This window comes from Phoenix dactylifera, chromosome 5 (assembly GCF_051530095.1).
Source record: "Phoenix dactylifera cultivar Ajwa chromosome 5, Ajwa_hap1_PhDact_Kaust_v1.1, whole genome shotgun sequence".
Taxonomy (NCBI): Eukaryota; Viridiplantae; Streptophyta; class Magnoliopsida; order Arecales; family Arecaceae; genus Phoenix; species Phoenix dactylifera.
The window spans coordinates 28,777,886-28,802,448 of NC_143194.1; the positions used below are offsets into that span (position 1 = coordinate 28,777,886).

At 39.7% G+C, this 24,563-nt stretch overlaps 1 protein-coding gene and 1 pseudogene across 10 annotated transcripts; one reads left to right on the top strand and one right to left on the bottom strand.

Moving 5' to 3' along the window:
• Positions 1 to 465: 465 nt before the first annotated feature.
• On the top strand, positions 466 to 12,532 carry LOC103703415 (uncharacterized). Of its 9 annotated transcripts, XM_089930833.1 has the most exons (9): positions 648 to 782; positions 897 to 953; positions 1,070 to 1,170; positions 5,235 to 5,300; positions 10,013 to 10,062; positions 10,184 to 10,248; positions 11,755 to 11,886; positions 12,014 to 12,085; positions 12,261 to 12,532. In XM_089930833.1, exons 4-9 carry the CDS (start codon positions 5,293 to 5,295, stop codon positions 12,297 to 12,299), a joined length of 366 nt encoding a protein of 121 aa, XP_089786959.1. In that variant the 5' UTR covers positions 648 to 782; positions 897 to 953; positions 1,070 to 1,170; positions 5,235 to 5,292; the 3' UTR covers positions 12,300 to 12,532. The 9 variants fall into 9 exon arrangements, 8 of the variants coding, with proteins under 8 accessions (XP_088578280.2, XP_088578281.2, XP_088578284.2 ...); XM_088722160.2 differs by lacking the exon at positions 1,070 to 1,170 and having other exon boundaries at positions 640 to 782; positions 11,795 to 11,886; XM_088722159.2 differs by lacking the exon at positions 1,070 to 1,170.
• Positions 12,533 to 16,412: 3,880 nt separating this feature from the next.
• LOC103703416 (mitogen-activated protein kinase kinase kinase 18 pseudogene) lies at positions 16,413 to 18,627 on the bottom strand (annotated as a pseudogene). The gene has a single exon (XR_016413280.1). The product of XR_016413280.1 is annotated as a mitogen-activated protein kinase kinase kinase 18 pseudogene (transcript).
• Positions 18,628 to 24,563: the final 5,936 nt, after the last annotated feature.

Consider the following 24,563-nt stretch of genomic DNA (forward strand, 5'->3'; position numbering starts at 1 on the left):
TGAAACTAGTGTATGTTATCTAGTTTATCAGGCAATGCTATAACTGCATGATAACAATCGATCGTGCATTAACCACACAATAACGCCTCGCCATAGTTAATACTTGGCGATAACTGTACCGATTGTGCGTCAACCGCTATACTGACGTAGCTATTATTGCCATTCATATAATGATCTTTGACGTTATTCTTGTGCCAGACCGACCAGAGTGGAAGGTCGGTCCATACCGGACCTATTTATTTTGGTTAAGGAGGTCGGGTTAACCCGAAGTTGAGATGATCAATATTCTCCCCATCATGTGTTCTTGTATGACCAATTCTGAACCTAATTTGATCCGACCCATCGTGACACCAATGGCAGTGGATGCCCCTTCGCAAGTGCATGGACATGGCATAGTTATGCAATCTGTTACAGGGTGATTAATCCATGTACCAAGTCCTAAATCTAATTTTTCCCCTCTATATAAGTTAACCCGATAGCCGTTTTGACATTCCCATCATGCTCCACACAAGCAAACACGCACTAAAGGAAGATATCCAGCGAAAATTTCCCCACAAAAAAAACGGAAAATATTCAGCAAAAGCAAAAGGAGGCTCCTTTTCGGGGTTTTTGAAGGAAACAGGGGGCCCTGGGACTCGCGGACAAATCACGCGGTTATATGTAAGAAACAGCCAGGCCACGGTGATACCCTCGCTGCTCCGATCCGTGAAGGCAAATAAGGTCCGGACCGAAGCCCTCCGGAGTTCGGAGAAGTCGAATCAGCAGCAGCACGACGCGCCATGGTACTCTCTCTCTCTGGTCTTGATCCTTCCCACGCTAGCGTATATTTTCCAGATGTCTATTTTCTCACAGTCGACTCACGACGCCTTACAAGCTTACTTCTTTCAATCGATTAGGTTTCTTTCAGGATAACTTTGATATTTCTGGCTTAATAGGCGATCGAATTTGATTCGGTAAATATCAGCAAGAACTCCTTTCCCCTTTTGGTTCTCGTTAAATTTGACGACTGGCGTGCGAATCGTGAATATGTTGACTTCCTGATAATAAGCTGTGATTTCTAATTCTCCAGAATAATGGATCTGAGTGGTCGCAACGGATCATGAATTAAGAAAGAAAAGTAATGGAGACAAGGTCCCCCAAATAGAGTTGGGACAAGGGTTAGTTCTCGTGGTTAGTACAAGATGAGGAATTTCATGCTTCTTGACCCTAATGGGGAACTGCATAGCATGGAGATGTCTGAGTATTTATGACACCGATGTTTTTGATGCCTCGTTATGTTTGGCTTGTGAAATTGAAGTTTTGTGCAAATAATATCGTGGCAGTATCTCCTGATGACACTTTGGACCATGTTGCATAATTGTTAGGTTAGAAAAGGATCTGGAAGGAATGGTGAACCCAGGGAGGGTCCTCATCATGTGAGACTTTGCTACATTGTATTATCTTTAGAAGCTATATTTCATTCTACCTACTACATTTATATATCAGCGCTGGAAGGTGCAAAATACAGCTCAAAACTGAAGTTTAATACATCAGTTATGAAGACACACACCAGGGCAGGATGAGTAACTACTTGCTGCTGGGACAGTATATGTTGCACGCATAAGGTACCACTATGCCCCTCTCAAAGAGATAAGGAATATGCTATCCTATCAAATTTTTAGCCTCAAAGCTCTATAAAAAATTTTTGCGCATGGATGGATTGAAGCAATAGAAGAATATATTGTCTTGAAGCTTCAAGGCAAATGGAGAGCTGGTTGGGGGTGAGGGTTAGCATGAAATTTGGTGCCCACAAGGGGGTAATTTTGTAGAGGGATGGATTATAGGTCGTTAGGTAAAAGATTTTGATTCCAATACTCTACATTTATAGATTCAACAAGCAGAACACAGTCCAGCTCTCTCAATATAAATAAATATATCTTTGCATATGAGATGTTGAGGCAAAGTTGATAAACAAATTCTGGCTTCTTTTGATAAGATAAGAAACCATGTACTGACATAAGTCATGGTAATGAAATCAGCATATAACTTAACAACATCTTGAATATATTAATTTTGTTTTCGACTGATCGTTAAAAGGCTTAAAAGATGGAAATACTCTTTGTTGTTTCTATTTTAATAAATGTCTCCATAGAACATGTATAGCTAGCTAGTATTCGTGCTAGAAACACTTAGGCGAAATGCTCTGGACATTCTTTATCTCATCCAAATTATATCATGTACGCTGTCCAGAAACAGGAACTTTTGGCAACTTGTTTTGGGTAGGATTTTTTTTTTATTCATGTACAATTATTTGTGAGCTCATTACCGGAGTCTTTAGATCCATCATATTGTACATACCCATAGTAATTGAATATGTTTAAGCAAATAGTCAACCTAAGTTTTTGCTTCCCTCTTTGGGATAGTCGTCTCTTTGTGCATGTGTGCTTGCCCACTCATGCATATTACTGTGTTCGATTTAGTTACTGCATGAAGCTTTAGCCAAGTGCCTTGATTTAACCCTATTATTCCACTTTGTATCTTAAGGAACACGTTTAAGGACAAGAAGATGGAGAGATGACCAAAAAGAAAATAGTAGTAAAGCTAACGGAGTTTTGAAGCTTTTCTAGTTATATTGCTCAATCCAAATCCATTTACAAGGAATGCAGCATAGATGCTTTCAAAATCCTATTTTAGTTTTTTTTTTCCTGTACTCCTAAAAATTTTCTTTAGGTTTGTTATGCATGCTCAGTGGCAGGAATGTCATCACAGGACTATTTTCTATTTTTTAGGATTCAAGTAAAACAAGAAAAGAGTGGTTCTGTAATGGAATGATAATTGCCTTTTGCTAAGTGTGAAAAATATGGCGACATTCTTCAGGAGTTGAGATCCATGAATAATCGAAAGAGGAATTAAATTATCTATGACGCTGGGATTGCTGATTTGAAAATTAATTAGAAAATTTCGAAAGAACTGACAAATTTAGGTTTTCTTGCATTCGTTGAGCAATGCTATTATCAATGACACGTGGCATGCTGCTATGAAGACAGACCACATAAGGTTCCTTTACTGTGCCTGTGGCCTGGGAGGGGACTGATAACAGCAGTGCTCCTATTGACTAGAGGCTCTATGCTGCTTTCTGTCCTTGTCCCCAATGATGTTGTTGCTTAAGGGAACAATACTTTGTTCTTGCTGCTAAATCAATATTGAGTGGCCATTATTCTGCTTGAGTAACTACTTGCTGCTGGGACAGTATATGTTGCACGCATAAGGTACCACTATGCTTCTCTCAAAGAGATAAGGAATATGCTATCCTATCAAATTTTTAGCCTCAAAGCTCTATAAAAAATTTTTGCGCATGGATGGATTGATGCAATAGAAGAATATATTATCTTGAAGCTTCAAGGCGAATGGAGAGCTGGTTGGGGGTGAGGGTTAGCATGAAATTTGGTGCCTACAAGGGGGTAATTTTGTAGAGGGATGGATTATAGGTCATTAGGTAACAGATTTTGATTCCAATACTCTACATTCATAGATTCAACAAACAGAACACAGTCCAGCTCTCTCAATATAAATAAATGTATCTTTGCATATGAGATGTTAAGGCAAAGTTGATAAACAAATTCTGGCTTCTTTTGATTAGATAAGAAACCATGTACTGACATAAGTAATGGTAATGAAATCAGCATATAACTTAACAACATCTTGAATATATTAATTTTGTTTTCGACTGAACGTTAAAAGGCTTAAAAGATGGAAATACTCTTTGTTGTTTCTATTTTAATAAATGTCTCCATAGAACATGTATAGCTAGCTAGCATTCGTGCAAGAAACACTTAGGTGAAATGCTCTGGACATTCTTTATCTCATCCAAATTATATCATGTATGCTGTCCAGAAACAGGAACTTTTAGCAACTTGTTTTGGGTAGGATTTTTTTTTTATTCATGTACAATTATTTGTGAGCTCATTACCGGAGTCTTTATATCCATCATATTGTACGTACCCATAGTAATTGAATATGTTTAAGCAAATAGTTGACCTAAGTTTTAGCTTCCCTCTTTGGGATAGTCGTCTCTTTGTGCATGTGTGCTTGCCCACTCATGCATATTACTGTGGTCGATTTAGTTACTGCATGAAGCTTTAGCCAAGTGCCTTGATTTAACCCTATTATTCCACTTTGTATCTTAAGGAACACGTTTAAGGACAAGAAGATGGAGAGATGACCAAAAACAAAATACTAGTAAAGCTAACGGAGTCTTGAAGCTTTTCTAGTTATATTGCTCAATCCAAATCCATTTACAAGGAATGCAGCATAGATGCTTTCAAAATCCTATTTTAGTTTTTTTTTTCCCGTACTCCTAAAAATTTTCTTTAGGTTTGTTATGCATGCTCAGTGGCAGGAATGTCATCACAGGACTATTTTCTATTTTTTAGGATTCAAGTAAAACAAGAAAAGAGTGGTTCTGTAATGGAATGATAATTGCCTTTTGCTAAGTGTGAAAAATATGGCGACATTCTTCAGGAGTTGAGATCCATGAATAATCGAAAGAGGAATTAAATTATCTATGACGCTGGGATTGCTGATTTGAAAATTAATTAGAAAATTTCGAAAGAACTGACAAATTTAGGTTTTCTTGCATTCGTTGAGCAATGCTATTATCAACGACACGTGGCATGCTGCTATGAAGACAGACCACATAAGGTTCCTTTACTGTGCCTGTGGCCTGGGAGGGGACTGATAACAGCAGTGCTCCTATTGACTAGAGGCTCTATGCTGCTTTCTGTCCTTGTCCCCAATGATGTTGTTGCTTAAGGGAACAATACTTTGTTCTTGCTGCTAAATCAATATTGAGTGGCCATTATTCTGCTTGAGTGAAGGGTTTGGATATTCCACTCATACTTCTAGTGATTGATGGCTCCATTATTGTCATAATATCATTTGCAACTCTTTCCTTGTGTGTTAGATATGCCTTTAGATAGGACTGCATGAATAAGATACTGAAAGAAACTAAACACATAACAATTAGTCAATGCAACAAGGAGTCAAAAAACAAACAAGTCAGTGTATTGGTATTTTTGTTTAACTCTTCGCATGTGTTACTATCAGTGGAATTGGATTTTATCATTGCTTTCTGAAGTTTTATCTGGGTTTCAAACTTGAATTTACTGGGTCCAATGCTTAGAAATTTTGCATGCATAGAATGTTTGGTTTGGAGTGTCTTCTAATTTTTAAATTGTATTGGTGTATCTTTTTAGGATGACCCAGAGCTAGCAACCATTAGGCAAAGAAGAATGCAGGAGTTAATGGCACAACATGGCATTGTAAGTGATCCCATTGTCGGTAACTAAAATCTATTAGTGTTAAGAAATATAGATTGAAGAATTTGCACAGATAGGATATTGGAGGAAATCGTCTTCAATAATATTGAATAACAAACTTGGCTGTTAAATAGCCTTACAGAAAACTGAAAATAAAACTGAAAGCAATAACATAGCCCACGTTTCATAACTGCTATAACGTGGTAGGAAGACTAAATTAATAAGTAACAGACATCCACAAACACATACGTGGTAATAACTGACCACTTAAAACAATACATTAAACATAAATCAACATTTCCTCCCTTAAACTGAATGCTGCAAGCTTCAGTTTACATCAGTTTCCAAACAGATTCCCAGATGTTCTCGCAGCTTGACAAAAGTGTTTCGCTTGAGTGGCTTCGTCATTATGTCAGCTAACTGATCTTGTGTATCACAATGTACCAATTCCACAGTTCCATCCTTGGTAAGATCTCGAAGAAAATGGAAACGCACATCAATGTGTTTGCTTCGACCATGCATCACTGGATTCTTTGAGAGCTTGATAGCAGAGCTGCTATCACACTGAATAATACATGTCTTGTCTTGATTTTGATCCAACTTTCTTAACACCCTTTTTAACCAAACTGCCTGACATGCACATGAGGTTGCAGCAATGAATTCTGCTTCTGTGGTGGATAAACTCACGACAGGTTGTTTTTTTGATGACCAAGAAATTGCTCCTGAACTTAATAAAAACACATAACCTGAAGTACTCTTTCGATCTTCTAAATCTCCAGCATAATCACTGTCAGTATAAGCAATAAGTTCATCATCTCCTCCCTTCCTATAGAAAATCCCAAAATCAAAAGTTCCTTTCAAATATCGCATCACTCTTTTTGCTGCCTGCATGTGTAACTCAGTAGGATTCTCCATATACCTACTAATCATACTTACTATAAACATTAAGTCTGGTCGTGTAGCAGTAAGATACATGAGACTCCCTATAATCTGCTTATAGTAAGTCTTATCAACTTTAACTCCTTCTTCATCTTTCCCAAGTTTAAAGCCAGGAACAATAGGATTGAAAACAGAGTTGCTCTTATCCATTCCAAACCTATGCAGTACTTCCAAAGCATATTTCTTTTGACTAATAAAAATACCATCAGACTTTTGCAACACCTCAAGACCAAGAAAGTATCTCATCTTGCCAAGATCAGTCATATCAAACTCATGCTTCATTGAATGTTTAAACTCTTCAAACATTGATTCATCATTTCCTGTAAAGATTAGATCATCCACATACAAACTTACAATCAAGACTTTACCTTCCTTGTTATTCTTGATGAACAAAGTGTGCTCATAATCACATTTCTCAAAGACTTCTTTCATGAAATAGGCTTCTATACGACTGTACCAAGCACGGGGTGCTTGTTTAAGTCCATAAAGTGCCTTCTTTAGCTTGTAAACTTTTTGCTCACTTTCTTTCTGTACATAACCGCAAGGCTGTTCTACAAAAACTTCTTCATTCAATTCACCATGCAAAAAGGCAGATTTTACATCTAGTTGATAAATGGACCACCCTCTTTGAGCTGCAAGTGCTACTACCAAACGAATTGTCTCCATTCGTGCCACAGGTGCAAACACTTCAGTATAGTCTACTCCATATTGCTGTGCATAGCCCTTTGCTACAAGCCGAGCTTTGTGCTTTTCTATTTCTCCATTTTCATTCAACTTAGTCTTATACACCCACTTTACTCTAATTGTCTTTCCTCCCTTAGGTAATTCTGTTAATTCCCAAGTCCCATTTCTGTTTATTGCTTCCATTTCCACATCCATGGCTGTTCTCCATTTTTCACTTTTTACAGCTTCTTCAAAATGAATGGGATCAGCAGCTGTAAACATGGCAAGTTCCCTTCCATTTTCTTCATCCCCTCTCCTGTTTCATAATTTCTCATCCAAACAGGTGCCCTTCGATTTCTGGTTGCACTCGAGTGTTGAGGGTTATCCGTGTTCTGAATTAAAGATCATGTCCCAGTATCTTCAATATTAACTTCAACTGTACTGTCTGCTGCATTGTCTTCTAAATTAGGATCAGAATAAGTTTCACTTCTTTCTTCATTCTCAATTGCTTCTTCTTCACAATCACCCCATTCTAAATCACATATAGTAACTTCCTCATACTTCTTATCCCAGTCCCAGTGCTTGTCTTCCTCAAATACAACATCCCTACTAATTATGATCTTTTGTGAAATAGGATCATACAATCTATAAGCCTTTGATTCTTCACTAACTCCCAATAAAACACAACTGAAACTCTTATCATCGAGTTTAGTTCTTTTATTGTCAGGCACATGGACATGAGAAATACATCCAAATACTCTAAAATAATCAACTGAAGGCTTAATTTTACTCCAAGCTTCTTCTGGAGTCTTGTTTAACACTGCAAAAGTGGGACTTCGATTCAAAACATGTACAGTCCAGTTAACTGCTTCAGGCCAGAAGGACTTCGGAATTCTCTTTGCTGCAAGCATACTTCGAGCCATGTTCATAATTGTTCTATTCTTCCATTCCGCAACTCCATTCTGTTGTGCAGCCGTTAATTGTCGCCGTATACCATTTTTATGACAGAAATTAACAAATTCCTAGGATGTAAACTCGCCTCCTCGATCAGTGCGTAGACTTCTCAAAAAACAATTTGTTTCCTTCTCAACATGAGTCTTAAAACTTTTGAAACAAACAAAAGCTTCTGATTTTTCCACCAAAAAATAAACCCATGTTTTTCTACTAAAATCATCAGTGAAAGTGAGCAGGTACCTTTTCTTGCTGTTAGAGATGGGCCTAATTGGTCCACAAATATCTGCATGCACCAATTGAAGAATTTCTGCAGCTCTCCAGGTGGTCTTCTTAGGAAATGAGTTCCTGTGTTGTTTCCCTGTCAAACAATCTTTGCACATCTTCGAAGGAGGTTTGAGATTCGGCAAGCCATTCACCATTTCTTTTTGTTGAAGAGTCTTCAATCCTGTAAAACTCAAGTGTCCATATCGACAATGCCAAAGCTGTTCAATGTCTTCAGTGTTTGTATTAAAACAAGTAGATGCTATAGGCTGGGATATAGCATGCAGAACAAACACTCTATTGGAAGTCATTTTCGTATCCATAATCAAACCTTTCTGAGAATGAAACACTTTACATTTGCCATGCTGAAACAAAATAGTAAGTCCCTTTTCTTGCAACTGTCCAATACTTAGCAAATTATTCTTCAATTCAGGTACATAAAACACACCTGTAATGATCTGTATCAGACCATTTACTTGCAACCTGACATTTCCCTTTCCCAACACAGCCATGCTTGTGTTGTTGCCAAGCTTCACAGAGTCTCGAAAAATACCATCAAAGTCTGAGAAATAATTTTTGTTGCCACACATGTGATTGCTGCAACCAGAATCAAGAAACCACATGTCTTCTCGACTGACTTTGTTGGTATCCACATATGCCATCAGCAACATTTCTTCCTGATTCTCTGCATAATTTGCTTCTGTGTTCTTGTTTGGACATTCCCATGCAAAGTGTCCTAGCTTGTGACAATTGTAACACTCGATTGTGGCCTTATCAAAGAACCTGTTGCTGCGTCCTCTTCCTCTTCCTCTATAGTTTCCACGACCACGACCTCTTCCTCCCGAGAAATCTCCATGAGTGATCTTCAGAGCATGCTCTTCTTCAACATGTGAACTCATGCGTTGTTCATGTACAATCAGACTGCTCTGCAACTCATCAATAGTTAAAGTATCGATATCTTTAGACTCCTCAATAGAGCAGACAACATAATCAAATTTTGAAGTCATGGATCTTAAAATTTTTTCAACAATAGCAGTACTTCCCTTATCTTCTCCATTTGCTTTCATCTTGTTGGCTATGGTAAGAGTGCGAGCGAAATAGTCATTCACAGTTTCTCCATCCTTCATGTGAAGAACTTCAAATTCCTTTCTAAGAACTTGCAAGTTTCCACGTTTCACTCGTGTGGTGCCTTGATATTTCTGCTTCATGGAGTCCCAGATATCCTTTGCTGATTTCTTGTTGAGAATTGTCTCCAGAATAGAACGATCTAATGCCTGAAATAGATAGTTCTTAGCTTTCAAATCTTTCAACTGCTGGTCATCAATATGCTTCCTCTGTGCATCAGTGAGAACAACACCTTCTGCTGCTGCAGGAACTCCATTTTCCACCAGCCCCCAATACTCCTTTGATCGCAAAAAGTTCTCCATGAGCATCGCCCAATGATCATAATACCCATCAAACTTTGGAACGGCTGGCTGTACAAACGAACTCTCTGTCGTCATCCTTCAACTTAAAATCACTCGTAGAAGACTGCTGCTTCTAATAATCAGGCCCCTATGATGGGGCTCTGATACCAATTGTTAAGAAATATAGATTGAAGAATTTGCACAGATAGGATATTGGAGGAAATCGTCTTCAATAATATTGAATAACAAACTTGGCTGTTAAATAGCCTTACAGAAAACTGAAAATAAAACTGAAAGCAATAACATAGCCCACGTTTCATAACTGCTATAACGTGGTAGGAAGACTAAATTAATAAGTAACAGACATCCACAAACACATACGTGGTAATAACTGACCACTTAAAACAATACATTAAACATAAATCAACAATTAGAACATTTAATTGTCCTCATACTTTTGATAATTTATGAGGTATCCTATTTTTGAATCAGGGAAATCAACAGAATGCAGATCAGCATAAAGCACAGGAAGATGCCAAAAGGTACAATTGTGTCCTTAATTCTGTTTGCTAATGGTCTCCAATGCTTAAAAGCTTGCAATTTACACTATCACCTTAAGCGGTCTCATTTTTAGAGCTAAATGTGATTAAATTACTAATTTAGGGAAGCAGAGGAACGAAGGCAACTTATGCTTAGTCAGCTTTTGTCTGCCCAAGCAAGAGAAAGACGTAAGTTGTTTAACCAGAAACATATTCTTTTTGGATGTGGTCATTTACTATTCAAGAAAAATTGCAATCTACTCAGTAATTTTACTTTACATGTCCACTGAGCCCTACTTCTGTCATTCTGGTATGATTTTTATTATTCTACTGGGTTATAAATTCTCATGCATTCACTGTGATGTTGGTGTGAAAAACAGTTGGTTCAGAAAATAATTCTTTCTGGTAAGAAAAATGGATTATGAATAATGCTATGATCACAACCCTTGTGACAGACAGCCCTCACAAATCACAATTTATCCCTTTTGGGATGAAGCATCACATTCCTGGTGGTCTTCCCCTGGCAAAGCAAAATTCATGTACCGCCGAACTGTAGTTAGGATGATACTACCTTTGTAGGCAAGGGGCAGAGTTCGATTCAGAAGGTCATCGACCTTCCTTTTGGAATCCTGTTCTCACTACTCCAGTTTCACAAGCATTAGGCTTTTTTCCTGGGGATAGGGGACCTGGGTTTTGGCCTAGATGGAGGGAGAGTACGGGTATAGGGTAGGGTTTGGGGTTAGAGCCCTTTTCTGTTCTTACAAAAAACGAACGAAAGAAAAAAAGCAACAAAATTCATGCAATCTTCAGTCCCTGGAGGGGGACTTGTGAGAGTAGTCATCATAGCATTGCACATTAAGTAACATCATGTATGCAGGGATGCATATTTAGTAGTACAATGTGGGTGTTGAGTATTAAAAAATCAAATTAAGCAGCATATATTATGCTATTATAAAAGTTAATATAGATGCACTTTGTTTGCTATCTACTTATGTAATCTTTCAGTTATGTATGAGTGACATCAGTTTGTAGGAGCTTAACCGCAGGATGATGATAAAGACCATAGAGGAGGAATAGAAAACAAATCCACATGCCTGAAAGCATATCCGAAATTCTGGACACCTACCAGCAATGGGTTTTAGGGAGAGAGAATGGACAGGATTAGGAAGATGATCCAAACCTGTAATCCCAAAATTTTTGAATACCATCATCTCTTTATGGAGAGATTTCGGGTATTCTGAAAAACATCAGGACTGTGGGACTGGATTGCCCCAATTCCTGGCCAATTTTTCCTTAGTAAGCTCAACTCTTCTCAGCCTTAGGCACCATGTAAGGGAGATAATACTGATGGGACATTCGAGCTTCTAAATAACTCATAACTGCTATTATTTATTTTGCTGCATTTTCATTGTGATGGTGTTGCATGTCGGGAGGCTAAAGTCTATGTTATTACTGTTGTGGATTGAGGTGCCTGGGGCAATGAAACCAAATCCAAATGGTCCAATATGTACATACATGCTAATAAAAGATGTTTCCTGCTGAAGAGATCTTTTTTTTTTGGTATGTCTTTTTTGGCCCCACAACCCATTGTAGTGGATGTTGAACCATACCATGAATGCTTTAGATGTTTCAATTTATCATCGCAATGTATTCTGCAGCTTGATCTTCGGCTAACTATATTGTTTAAGCTTTTAGGATGATGATGATGATGGTGGCGGTGATTTCATGTTAACAGTTGCTCGAATTGCTTTGGTTAAACCTGAAAAGGCAAGAAGTGTAGAGGATGTTCTCCTACGAGCTGCTCAAATGGGACAGATGACTGAAAAGGTAAAGGAAAACATAGGTATCATATCTAAGCGACTTGGAATGATACAATTCAAACTAAGCCTGCTGTTTTAATATTTATTTATTACATTTGATACTGGAAAGACTCTGGGTTTTATGTCATCCATAGGTATCTGAAGAGAGGCTCATATCACTTCTGGAGCAGATCAACGTCCAAACAAGCAAACAGACCAAAGTGACAGTGCGTACCTTGCCTTTCTTTTAACACATACATCTTACTTCTCAAGCCTTTTATCTGACCTTTCAGCGTTAATATGAAATTTTCAGTTTAGATATAAAACAAGCATCGGCAGCAAAATTCATCTATACCATACGAGTCATATTTATTGATTCTTAACTTTTCTTTGATTCTTCAGATTCAGAGGCGTCGCAGTGTTCTTGAAGATGATGACTAACGGGCATGGATGGTTTTTGAACATTGCAATAAACATATGGCCTTAAATCCTTGGATTATTTATACTATATTTGATAGCTTAACGAGTGATTGAATTATTTCAAATAGGCAAACATTAAGAGTGTAAACTTGTGTGGAGGATGGGAATTTTCTTTGTATGTTGTTAATTTGTTGTTTCTCTGTTTACTTGTTATGGCATTACTTTGTGCTTAATCAGTGATGTGCATTGGATTAGCTGTGGACTTGGATATCAGACTGCCATTGGTTACCAGCCTTCCCCATTCTACGAGTAGGGCTTTGGTCAACAAAGAATTCTTTTTAATGATTTTGTTAATTGATTGCCTCATTATATTCCTTTCAAATTGAAGCTGCATTCTGAACTTGTATTAGATGGACCTGATCCATCTGATAATTTCGTGATCATCGAGTGCAGGTCGACTCTCTGGCTGTAGTTTTGTTATCGTCGGCGTGGCAGGGACCATGCAAGGGTCCAGTTCTCGTTTTCTATAGGTGTCAACAAGTCTTTGATGTCAGCCTACACTGTACTGCAGAGAACGTATTTTGGTCGTTGGCTATTGCTGATCTTGTCCATGAGGGCACCGTGTGTATGATAAGCCTTAGCTATTTACTCTACTGGTCTTTATGCTAAATAAATAAATACCACCTTACTTAGCAAAAAAAGGGAAAAGTATCACCTGCAAGCCTTGATTTGCAATCCATCTGATCGGATCTGACCCAATTGACTTGTAGCTTACTTCTCATCACTTGATCTTGATCTGGCCTGAGCCTACAATATTATTAATATAATGCAGGTTAGGTGGGGAAAAAAAAGGAAAGAAATTCTATCTTGCTGGTCTATTTTAGTTGTAATTGAACGTGACCTATTGAACCCTACATGACCCCTAGGTACTTAACCCTCACAAGTTTGGTTTGGGTCAAATCTCTCACTCGTCCAAGATCGTTACAAGTCTAGATCAAAATATCTAATCCCAAGCACTAACGAACCCTGAACTTCACTTGATCGGAGCCAGGCCATTCGGTCGGCCAGTTTTTGCCTCGTCTATTCCCTTTCTTCACAGTCCGGGACAGGATGTTATTAATTAGACATCAACCAACCTCAAAGGAGAACCAGTCACCAACCACACAAATAGATCCATATTTTTTTCTTTTTTTTCGGGATTCTTCATGGGCGACTTTTCTGAAAAGAGTTTTAGAGAAGATAAAAAAGATGAATCGTGCCAATTCCGGGTTCGTTCAGGAATTCAGATCGCGTTTCTTCTCAAAGGGTTCATGTGGACCTAGATAGGCTGCTTTGGATTCTCCCACGTGCTTGTCTTGGCACTAGAATCCAACATGTTGCTGTCTGTCTGCCAACCAGCCTCTCCAAGAAAAGAAAGTTGACACACATGTCGCTCGATAAAAAAAACAAACCGAATTTATGAGGTTCATGTGCACCTAATTATTAGACTGAAAAATAAATGGCTCTCGTTCAGCCTTTTTGGCCGGAAGTTTCCCATTTGTATTTTAATTCTAAGAGAAAAAGAAATACCCCATTTAAATTTCATTTCAATTCTGGTTTCGACTCCAATGGAGCCAAACACATGAAAATATGATCATTCCAATGACCAAACGCACCTTCAAAGTTTTCGACGACCCTTTCTATATAATGGTCCAAAAATTTATGCCAGAACTAACAAACTGGACAACCTAATAAGTTGTGGTAAATCTTCCCACAAGAAACTTAGGTGTCCACCAGCAAACTTATGAGTTCAGACGTCTACGTCTATTCATCCAAACAAGCAGGCTATCTAGCGGACAGCCCATATGACGAACGTGCCTTTCCTCATATGTGGAGGAGAGATTGGTCACAAAGGAAGCACCGATTGTTGTTCTGCCAATAATAAATGTGGCTCATGTTGTTTTGAAATACGTTTCCACCACCACAACCAAGAAGTTTTGCCACAGCTGTTCCCACCCAAGTCCCAACATTCAAGCCCATGCTACGAGTTGGAAGCTTCTAATTTCGTAAGCCAGCCAGGGCTATACATCCGTCAGTGTGAACGTCATCGATCGGACTTTGCATGGGAAGTTGGTTAACGGCCCGACTATAGACTTGAAGGCTTTTTAGTCCAAGTCCATTACTTCAGTTTAGAAATTACTTCCAAGTCTCTAGTTGCAAACACCTAATTGATATAGTCTAAAGGAAGATTCTGGGTCAGAGGGTTACCGCATTAGTTGCGGTACAGCTAGCTCCGTGATTTAAGATACACGGCCACCTCGCTTGAAATGATTCAAATAGTATGGTGTTTTCATTTGACTTGGTGGAAATTCCTGGATTAGCTCAATTACTGAAGAGAAACCGAGATTTCTAGTGATCACAGTCCTTTGTTTAGCAACTCAAATTTTGAGTCAAATTCAGATATAGTATCAGACTAATACTAAAATATTACCAGGCCAGTTTTTCCATTAAAGCTTCTATCCAAATCAATGATCACCAAGTAGATTTATGAGCCTAGACTCTTATGTTTGGTATTCCTAAAAGGCAGCTTATCTGTGGGACCGTCCAAATGAACGAACATACCTTTTCTTCGAGTGGAGGTAGGATGGATACAAGCGAAGGAACGAACCACACGTAATCTCTTTGACAACTAAAACAAGCAAGAGTAGTCCGTGCCATATGTTTCATACCAACGTTGAAGTTTACGGCAGATGACCCAAGTTCTTACGGCTAATAGGAAGTTCTTGGGGACGTGTGAACTGACGTCCCCATGCGAGATGGGGTCTTGTTTTCTTCGCACGACATGGAAAGTTTTATGAGGGCCCAATAGTTGACTTGAAGCCTTGAAGGCTCGGTCAGCTTTCATGCATGCCTTGGGAAGACTTGCAAAGGTCAAGTTACTAGCATCTCGGTTTAAGAAGAATCATGTTCGAAGGCACATGTAGTTGGCTGCTCAGCTGATCAAGATGAGTTGGTGAACCCATGCCCTTATGGAGGGTTATTTTTTTAGGTGGCCAGCTAGCACCATTAAGGTTACGTGGCCCTACATGGTTTAAGTAGGGTTTGACATGTGAGAATTATACTTAATCTCCCCTTCGTTTGGTAACGTAGGCAAGGAAGCACCAGCCTGCTAAAACCTCGTGCCATGTACAAGGAATAAGTCCTACAGCCTGGAGACATGGAATTTTTTCATTCTGGGTTGGAATGTTATATTATGGACAACCTTAAATCACGGACATCTGAGATAAAATAGAAGTTCCATGAAGTCCATCTGTAAATAGGAATTAGGTAAATTTTGTTTTACATCCTAGTAATTTCTTGGATCAACATTTTGTCTATTGCGTGAAATCCAGATGACATTTAACGATTGCTTCTCTTTTGTCTATTGCATATTCCTTCCCGCAACAACCTAATGACCTCTCAACAGTATTTCATGAGCCATGTAAACAGCAACCTTTCCTTCGATAAAGCAAATCCCTTATATGTGTCTAGGAAATAACATTCATATTCATGGGTTTAACTTTCTTAGTCCATATTAAGTACTCATGCAAGATAATTAGCCAGCTCTCTCCTAGAATTAATGTTACATTGCAACTCACGTAATAGTGCCGAAATGAATTAGCGAATGGTCTCCAAACCAAAACTTTTTTCTGGCAGATATAGTTAGGCTAAACCTAACCCATTCTTGAACCACCACTTCATTCTTATCAAGATTAACACAGCCAAGTCAATGCCACTAATTATGTGATGAACTTTTAAAGAGATAATTAAATCCTCTTCCCTCATGAGTCACCCCCAAGCTCGAGAAATTTAATCAATCCACGATGCACGCACGAATTGTTAAAGAGGACCTAAAGTAGCCAACCTGCCACCCCTGTAGGACACCTCAATTGTCCGACAGTGTAAGCTCATCTACGGATCTGATCTCCCGAGTCCCAACGGAGGGGAAGTTCGGTACCACTTTCTCCCATTGTGCGAGATATATATATATATTTTTTTTCTCTAATGGGAGCTAGAACGGTAGGTGAAGGCCCACCTCCAGGGGCATTACACAAAAAAAACCCCAACCAAAATTTTCCCCTCATCCAAGTATCCAACCCTTTGCCTACACATGATTAGCATTCCAGCCCCGTATTACTTTTATTCCCCAAGCGCCGGTGCCTCAAGGACATGGCTGGCATTAGGGTGGCAAGCCGCTTTAAAAATTTGGTCTACCACTCTAGAGTCTGGATCAGATCATTAGATCCACGCCATCCTCACAACTTCCGTCCATCTCTCAATACTTGGTACTAAAGCTTCTCTTGAGGAGGAACAAAAAGATAAAGACAAAAGCAAAGAGCCAACTGGATGCAAAGGAAAGCACCAATTTAAAAACGCAAACAGGATGTCTTTGCTTCTGATTCACTGAATTACAATTACCATCACAAAATATAGCAGCATCTTTTCTACAGCTAAGTAGCACCCTCTCATTTCCCTCCTCTGCCTGTACAAGACTTGGATTATTACAATTATAATCGTCGACGAACGCATAATTATTATCTGAATCGGAGAAGTAATCCTCCTCTCCGCCCATGTGATTAGTGCTTAACATGAATTCTTCGCTGCTGCTTCCACCGCTGCCGCTCGTCGTGAGAATTTCGCCGCTCCTGCCGACCGACGAATAAGTCGGCGGGCTGCCGCCAGTGGTCGGCCCGTCTACCGGAGACGGGGTTTTATCTTCCTCGACCCGTGGAATGATCTCGCATTCCCTGCCGTCTGTTCTGATGGTCATCCAGCTGTCGTCCCATGTCCAGTCGGGAACGCCGACGCCGGCGGCGGCGGTGGCGAGATGCTGAATTCTCTGTGATGGATCATTGGATGAGGTTTCGACTTTGTCGACCTCTTCTTCTTCGTCTGATATTGATTCCCAGAAGGCCTGATCGAGAGTGCTCTTGGGGGAGATCCATTTGGGAGTTGAATTCGAGCTCGGGAGGCAATTCGCCGACGATGCCACGAATGGATGCTTGAGAAGCTGCTCCGCCGTCCACCGCTCGTTGGGATCTCTTCTTAGGCATCTGTCCAAGAAGTCCTTCCCCTCGTCGGAGATCCAGCTGGGTAGCTCCGGCACGTCGGTGGAGAAGGCAATCCGGTGGAGGGCGGCGATCGGATCGGAGAATTCCGGCCAAGGCGCGCGCCCGGTGGCCATCTCCACGACGGTGCACCCCAACGCCCAGACGTCGGCCGGCGTCCCCTGTTCCTCTCCTCGCGCCGCCTCCGGCGCCATGTACATCGGCGTCCCCCTCAATTGGAGGCAGCCTCTGCCATCCTCATCAGCCATCCACCGTGCGCAGCCCAAGTCGGCGATCATTGCGCGGCCGTCGGATCCGATCAGGACGTTCCGGCCCTTGACGTCGCAATGGGCGATGCTGTTGGAGTGGAGGTAGGCCAGCCCGCGGAGAATTTGGCAGCTGTAGGACCGAATCGTCGGCTCGTCGAGGCGGCCGCCCTGCTTCTCGATCTCGTCGGAGAGCGAGCCCCTGGCGGCGTACTCCATGAAGAGATTGTAGTATACACCGTTTGTTTCGGAGGTGATGTCAAAGCCAAGGTAGGAGACGACGTGAGGATAACTCAGATTCGCGAGGATCCTCTGCTCCCTCCGAAGCAGCCCGGCGCGAGAGAGCTCCGCCGACTTGACCGCGAAGACCTCGCCGGAGGCGGTGATCGTGGCGAGGGAGACGGTGGCGGAGGACCCGCGGCCGATAGTCCGGCCTCTGTACCACTCGCCCTTGCCCATTGGTAGGAGAAGAAACGAAAGAAGTGAAGGGAAGAGGAGGACTTTTGAGTCTGTTCTGGTTTGCTTGGGGATAAATATATATATATACGAGGGCTGGGGAGGAGCTTAGAAGGGATCTTTGGGGTTTGTTGGTGTGGGTTTTCCTTGGGGATTTGGCAGTCCAAATAAAATATTAAATAAAAGTGGGAAGAGTCCACGCTGGCTCGGGGCGGCCTTCCACGCCCGGATCGGGGCTTCGATCGCGTGCCGACTCCACGTGTCAAATAAGAAAGAGAAGAGACTTCAAGAAGCGCCTCGCGAGACCCTGGCCGCCCGGCCGAGCAAAGGATTACCTAACAACCTGATTCAACGTATCCTAACGTCATCCTTGCGACGGCATACAAGGTCCGGTTCAGCGCATGCTTCTTGGATTTTCCTTAGGGGTCCAAATATAATTTAAGTTTTTGTTTATTATTTAGTGGAGGATATAATGTTCCGGTATCTATCTATCACTGAATCCGTTGCCACCACGCACATGCTTTCTTGTACCACTATTAATAAAGTTTTGTTTTATTTTCTCTCTCTCTCCTCTCTCTCACCACCTTTTTTTTTTCTATCATTGAGCTTCTTATCTATAATTTTCCGTTATGCCGACGCGTAACAAATTGGCAGGGGGGTTGGGATGGGAGGGGGTGTACTTTGCAAGAATAGACAGCTTTGGCGTGGGGATTCTGCAAGGGGACGCCGTAACGGTAGGAGCATCCCAGCCGAAAGGGATGATATCTAAGCATTGCTTGGCTCTCGAGAGAGCCCAAGGGGCTGGATTCTAGTCCACGTGGCCGCCCACAGACCTTGGAAGGTTTGGGTGGTCCATGGATAGGAAAGAGAATATGGTAGCCTTATTAAATTCGCAAAGAGTGCAGGTTTGGCGATGCCGTTATACCAAATTTGCACCGTTGGGTTTGGTGGTACCTTGCTGCTGCTGCTGTTTATGACCACACTAAACCCCTCCGCTATTGGTGAGCTAACACAAACACACCTTTATAGTGCTTTACAATCTCGATTTTGACATTGATCCAACTGTTAGCAAGTTTGAAAGCTTTTTAATTTGATGCATACGAGTTAATTTGTTCCCATTGGAGACAAAGGGAAAAAGGGACATGGGAGATCTAGACACGGGGGGGTTGCAATGATGGGTGCAGTTGGCTGGAAGGTGGAGTTGGAAAGTTGGAATTAGTTAGGACGAAGCAAAGTTGAGAGGTGGGTGGGACCGCGGAGGACGCTGGAGAGGGACGTTATAGCAAACCATCCATTAGGCTCCAGATACTTTCTTGTGCAGCTCCTTCGGTTTATAAAAATAACAAATTATTATTCACATATATATTTTTTTAAACCTGATGTTTGAATATATGATATAAAAAAATAATTTTTATATTTTTAGTTAACTATAAAAATAGTATGTTACAAAAAAAACTTATATTTGGTTGAGCATTTATTTTTTTAAAAAATATATATATAATATCTGATATTTTTATTCTATCTAAAAATTTAAAGATATTTTTCGAAAAAAATAAATATGAAAGTTTTATTTATATATATTTTTTAAAAAAATTTCAATTGAATTTGAGTTTTTTTTTCCCATGAATCCTAAGTGCTTTAATTGATTACGAAAAGTGAATGAGAAGAAGACAGGTGGAAATCGTGGAGAGAGAGAATGAGAATGGACAACTGGCAGTAATCCAGCGGGTTATATGAGCCGTTGCAAGGTCTACTCGCTTTTCCAGCAAATCCAACTCACAACTCACGTGCATTTCGCACAAAATACACGTGCTCCGAGCGCTCCACTTTTTCAGCTGCCAACCCCCGGTGCCGGTGCTAATTAATCACTGTTTTACTGGCTTCACCTTCACTCAAAATAGCAAACAAGTTGTGAGGTATAAAACAAAACAAAACAAAACAAAAAGCTGGAGGAAAAAAAAAAGTGAAACAAAAAAATATTTTCCAATGCATAAACCTTAGTCTGTTTTCAACTATATACCACATGATAAAATTAATAAATAATTCACCACGAATGACACATCGTCGTCGATAGGAATCCCATGCATCGAAGATATATATTTTTTTCAAACCAAACATCGTTGCATCGCACAATAATTGAATTTGCAGCATCATGCCATTATATTACTAAATCAAGCTGGTTCACATGCATGAGATGTGCCTACAAACTGACGTACAAGCTGCATAATAACATAAAAACAAAGAAATATATGTTCGTCTCAATAAACATCATGTACTTAATTGAAATCCATCACATTACGCTATGATCCCAATCAAATATTTGTAGATCCCATCACATGAAAAATGCCATCTTAGCTTGTTAACAACGCCTTCCAGTGGTTGTATCAAAGATAGGGCCTAGATTTAGAGTTTCCTTTACAATGTGGGGGCCAACCAGCTAATTATCAGACAGCAGAAGGCCAGAAGAGCACATAGAACAGCCGTCCCTTGCAAGCCAATCATCATCTCCACCCTTTGCCTTCTCTCTTGTCCCAAGTTACTCCCAACCAACTAAATGAGGCAAAAGAACAAAAAACAAAGAAGGAAAAAAAAAAAAAGAAGAAGAAAATCCGATGCCTTAGATCGCGGCTTCGCTCTCACGCTACCGCCGGGTCCTTCCCCTACTCTTTTTATCCACCACTTTCGTCGCTGTCGCTCCCACAGTAATCGTCGGTGGCGTAACGTAGGACGGGAGGATTGGGTCCGTGTTGGGCCCCAAATTGGCACCGGAAGTAGCCGCGATTAAATGAGTGAAACACGTTTTGGGCGTGTAGTGGTGGGAGGGATGGTTCAAAGTCGGTCCTTTTAAGGTTCTCGGCACTTGGGCGGGGAATGGATGAAGACGAGATAAGTGAAGAGGAGAGGTGGAAAAGTTGAGATAAGACCAGGAATTCGGTTCGAAGTATTTTGGCTGGATACTAGGATGTGTTTCAGGCGGCTTGGACTCTGACCTCTGCAAGCTCAGAAGTCTGGGTTCCAATTTTCCAATTTACTACTTGATGTAACCAAGATATGTTATTTATGTAATTCTTAAGGCTGGGTGTCGCTTTTATCAAGTGCCAAGATTCCGATAGTCTCCACTAAGATGGGAGTGAGCTGTTACAAGCTTGCTTGCCTTTAGCTAGATTACTCAAACAATTTGAAGAATGAAAATGAGCTTATGTTATATTGTGCAGTTTATTTATAAATAAAATAAATTTGAGTTTTCAATTATTTGGAAATACTAATAAATCCTATATGCAGAAAAAAAAGCAATGAAATTGAGATTTGACTATGAAAATTAGTCTCAAGAACATATGTTAAGACGTCAGGCTCTCACTACTCCTTGCGAAAAGTTGTTCGTCAACAACATAGATTCGGTCACCTGGTCTCTACTTATCGATGCCACTAGATGAGAGTTCCTGCAATTGTCTGGTGATTTCTTGGGTTCAAGGCAATCGTTGGCTGGAAATAATCAGTTTTTTCATGTCCCTTGTAGATTATACCGCCTAAAGATATGACATTGTTTGTAGGTGTGGATTGCCAGGAGCTGTATAAAACTAGCATTGGCAAGAGAACTGTATAATATGATAAATATCTGCCTTCAGGCGTATCAAAACAATCTTTCATGGGTCCATTGATGTTGACTGCCACAAGCGAACCTGGCCGCTCAGCGAGAAGATGCAATGTCTCAAAAGAGGCCTGTTGGATTTGCGGCTACATGAGGATCCTATTTCTAAAGTGGCAAAGGGGACTGTCAAAGAGAAGTACGATGTGTCGAGCCCGGTTTGGTTCGAGTCGAGATATGTTACGTCGCTGAGGTCATACCGAAAGAAACTACCGTGTGTCGAAAAAAAGCCTATTCGCGCCCTCCGGCAGCCAATTCAGTGGACTACTTCGTTTCTTCAAGAGGTCGAATATATTATTGATGAGCATCTTGATCTTTTAATCTTTGTACATTATTTGGTCAACTTCAGACTTAAATTTAGCAATCTCATCTTGTCAAGATAAACTATTTTTTACTGTTCTATGTGTACCCAACATCAAATTTAACTGGCAAAAATTCTAGATCTTGTGTCGGACTATCGCAATTAGTGTGACGATTGGTTGGTTGAAGATGCTAAGATATCCAATCAACGTGAAGCTCAAAAGTCAGCCATCTCCCACATTTAATTGAAAGGTGATTAAAAGCTACTGATCATTACCATATAAACGTGCTGTATCACTCGTTTTTTTTATCCATAGATCCATGTAGGTTTAACAATGACCAACCTGAGCTCAGCAACTTCATTCACGTAGCTTTTCTACTCTAATTACATTCAAAAACTATAATATTAGAAAAGTTCCATAAGCAATGGCATTATTTTTTAATTTACAAACTGAATAATTGGATGATTGAATTAAATGCTGAAAAATGGTCAAAGCATCAATTAGACAATTCATGATCAATGTTACAGAATTTGCAAAGAGGAAAACAGTTCGTTGATTAGGTTCCATGGACTGGACTTTACCGTCTGGACTATCAAGCTCCTAAGGTCAACCGATATGCAGTGGCTCAACTTTGAAGCATCCATCATTTTCTTTTCTAGAACAGTTTGTGATTTAGAGGCTCAGTCTAAGTTTCTAGACAAATCAAAATTTTTTAAATAGTTGGGACAGATAAGATGATTTTGTTTGTGGGCTGCATTAATTAGAGCATCCAACTTTTGGGTGTGTACAAATGTGGAGAGGAAGACCCAAACATGGACACTGATTTTATATCAATATCAATTAACGTGGCCTATGGCACCCTTTATCACATGGATCAGCTATGAGTTGCAATGTGACTTTAATCATTCGGAGACTTGATTTTTTTTTTTCTAGAGTCTCTTTTGTCCGTATAGCGGTATGTAACATTATACCTTCATATATATATATATATATATATATATATATATATATATATATATATATATGTATGTATGTATATATATATGTATATGTATGTATGTATATATATATGTATATGTATGTATGTATATATATATGTGTATATATATATATATATATATATGTATATATATATATATATATATATATATATATATATATATGTATGTATATATATATGTATATGTATGTATATATATATATGTATGTATGTACGCACATGTATAAAATACAGCTATTATTTAATATTTATTACATCACTACAGCCATCATCTAACAACTTTCACTTTCATTTGATTAAAATATTTTAGATCATTGATGATTTAGTATTATGTGAATAGTAATATGATCAAGTAATATCGTCATTGTACACTATTTCTTGCCATAATGGCTAATAATGACCATTATAACTGCACATATGATGATTGCTACTTGTTAATAATGACAAAAAACAATTTATAAGTGGATCCAATTTAAATTTTGTTTTTTAGTTTTGAATCCAGACCTTCTAATTGATAGGTAAAGTGCCATGATCATCGGGGCAAGCCCTAGTACACAGCCAATTCGTTGCAAAGTAAATCACAAAAATTTAACAAGTACGTCGCATAGCAAATGTTAAAAGTCCAAAATAATTCAGGCAAGTTGTCTCTTCCATTTCAATCCAACTAGTCCAAATGATTTGGCATAGTCAAGGAAATCCCCCATCTAAGTGGCTGTAAGTTTTTAATTTTTTTCTTTTTCTTTTGCAATTAAGGCTTACTAGCTGAATCACGCTTGCCTAGACTTCAGGCATTTGGGCCTGTCTTTCTTTCTTTCTTGTTTTACTTTTTTACTTTTATTTTTTCACTGGGAAGGAAGGGGCACATTGTAATTGACTCTAGCCGAGTAATTAACTCTCCCAGCCAGACTTGAGAGCTGGCCGTGGGTCTGGGTCTTCGCCTCTTCTGGAAGGTGGTTTAAACGGTCGGAATTCCACGCCGAGTCGGCTGCCGCTGACGCCCGTCTTCTACGGCAGAAGGTAAACTCGTTTCGATGGTCAAACCTCGCCAACTTGCATGGGATTACACTAAACTAAAATAAAAGCGATGTTCATTTCCAGCACCAATTCCTGATTTTTAGTCAATCCCAGCGGGCATGCCATGCTTGCCATCTAATACAAAACGGGAAGCGGGAAATGGTGGATAGATGAATAAAAATTAGTAAAAAAAGTTATAGATATAGATGAACAATTAGAACTAAATCGAAGGCAAATCATTAAAAGGTTAGCTGGTAAGTAAGTAATTTATTGTAATGAAGGACTCTCTGTCTCACACTTCCCTCCACCCGCCGGCTCCTATGCATCCAACTACGTTTTTCTCTTCTCTCTCTCTTACAAATTTCATACATTAAAAAACTCCTTCCTCATCTTCTTCCCATCTGATTTGATTTAGTTCCAATGAAAAGGAAATCTTATTTGGTTTGAAATCTATCTCCTTATCTTTCCAATCTTATCTGATTTAATTCTAATCAAAAGATGCCCTCTTCTAGAAAGTCCATTCCCGGAAGGAGTC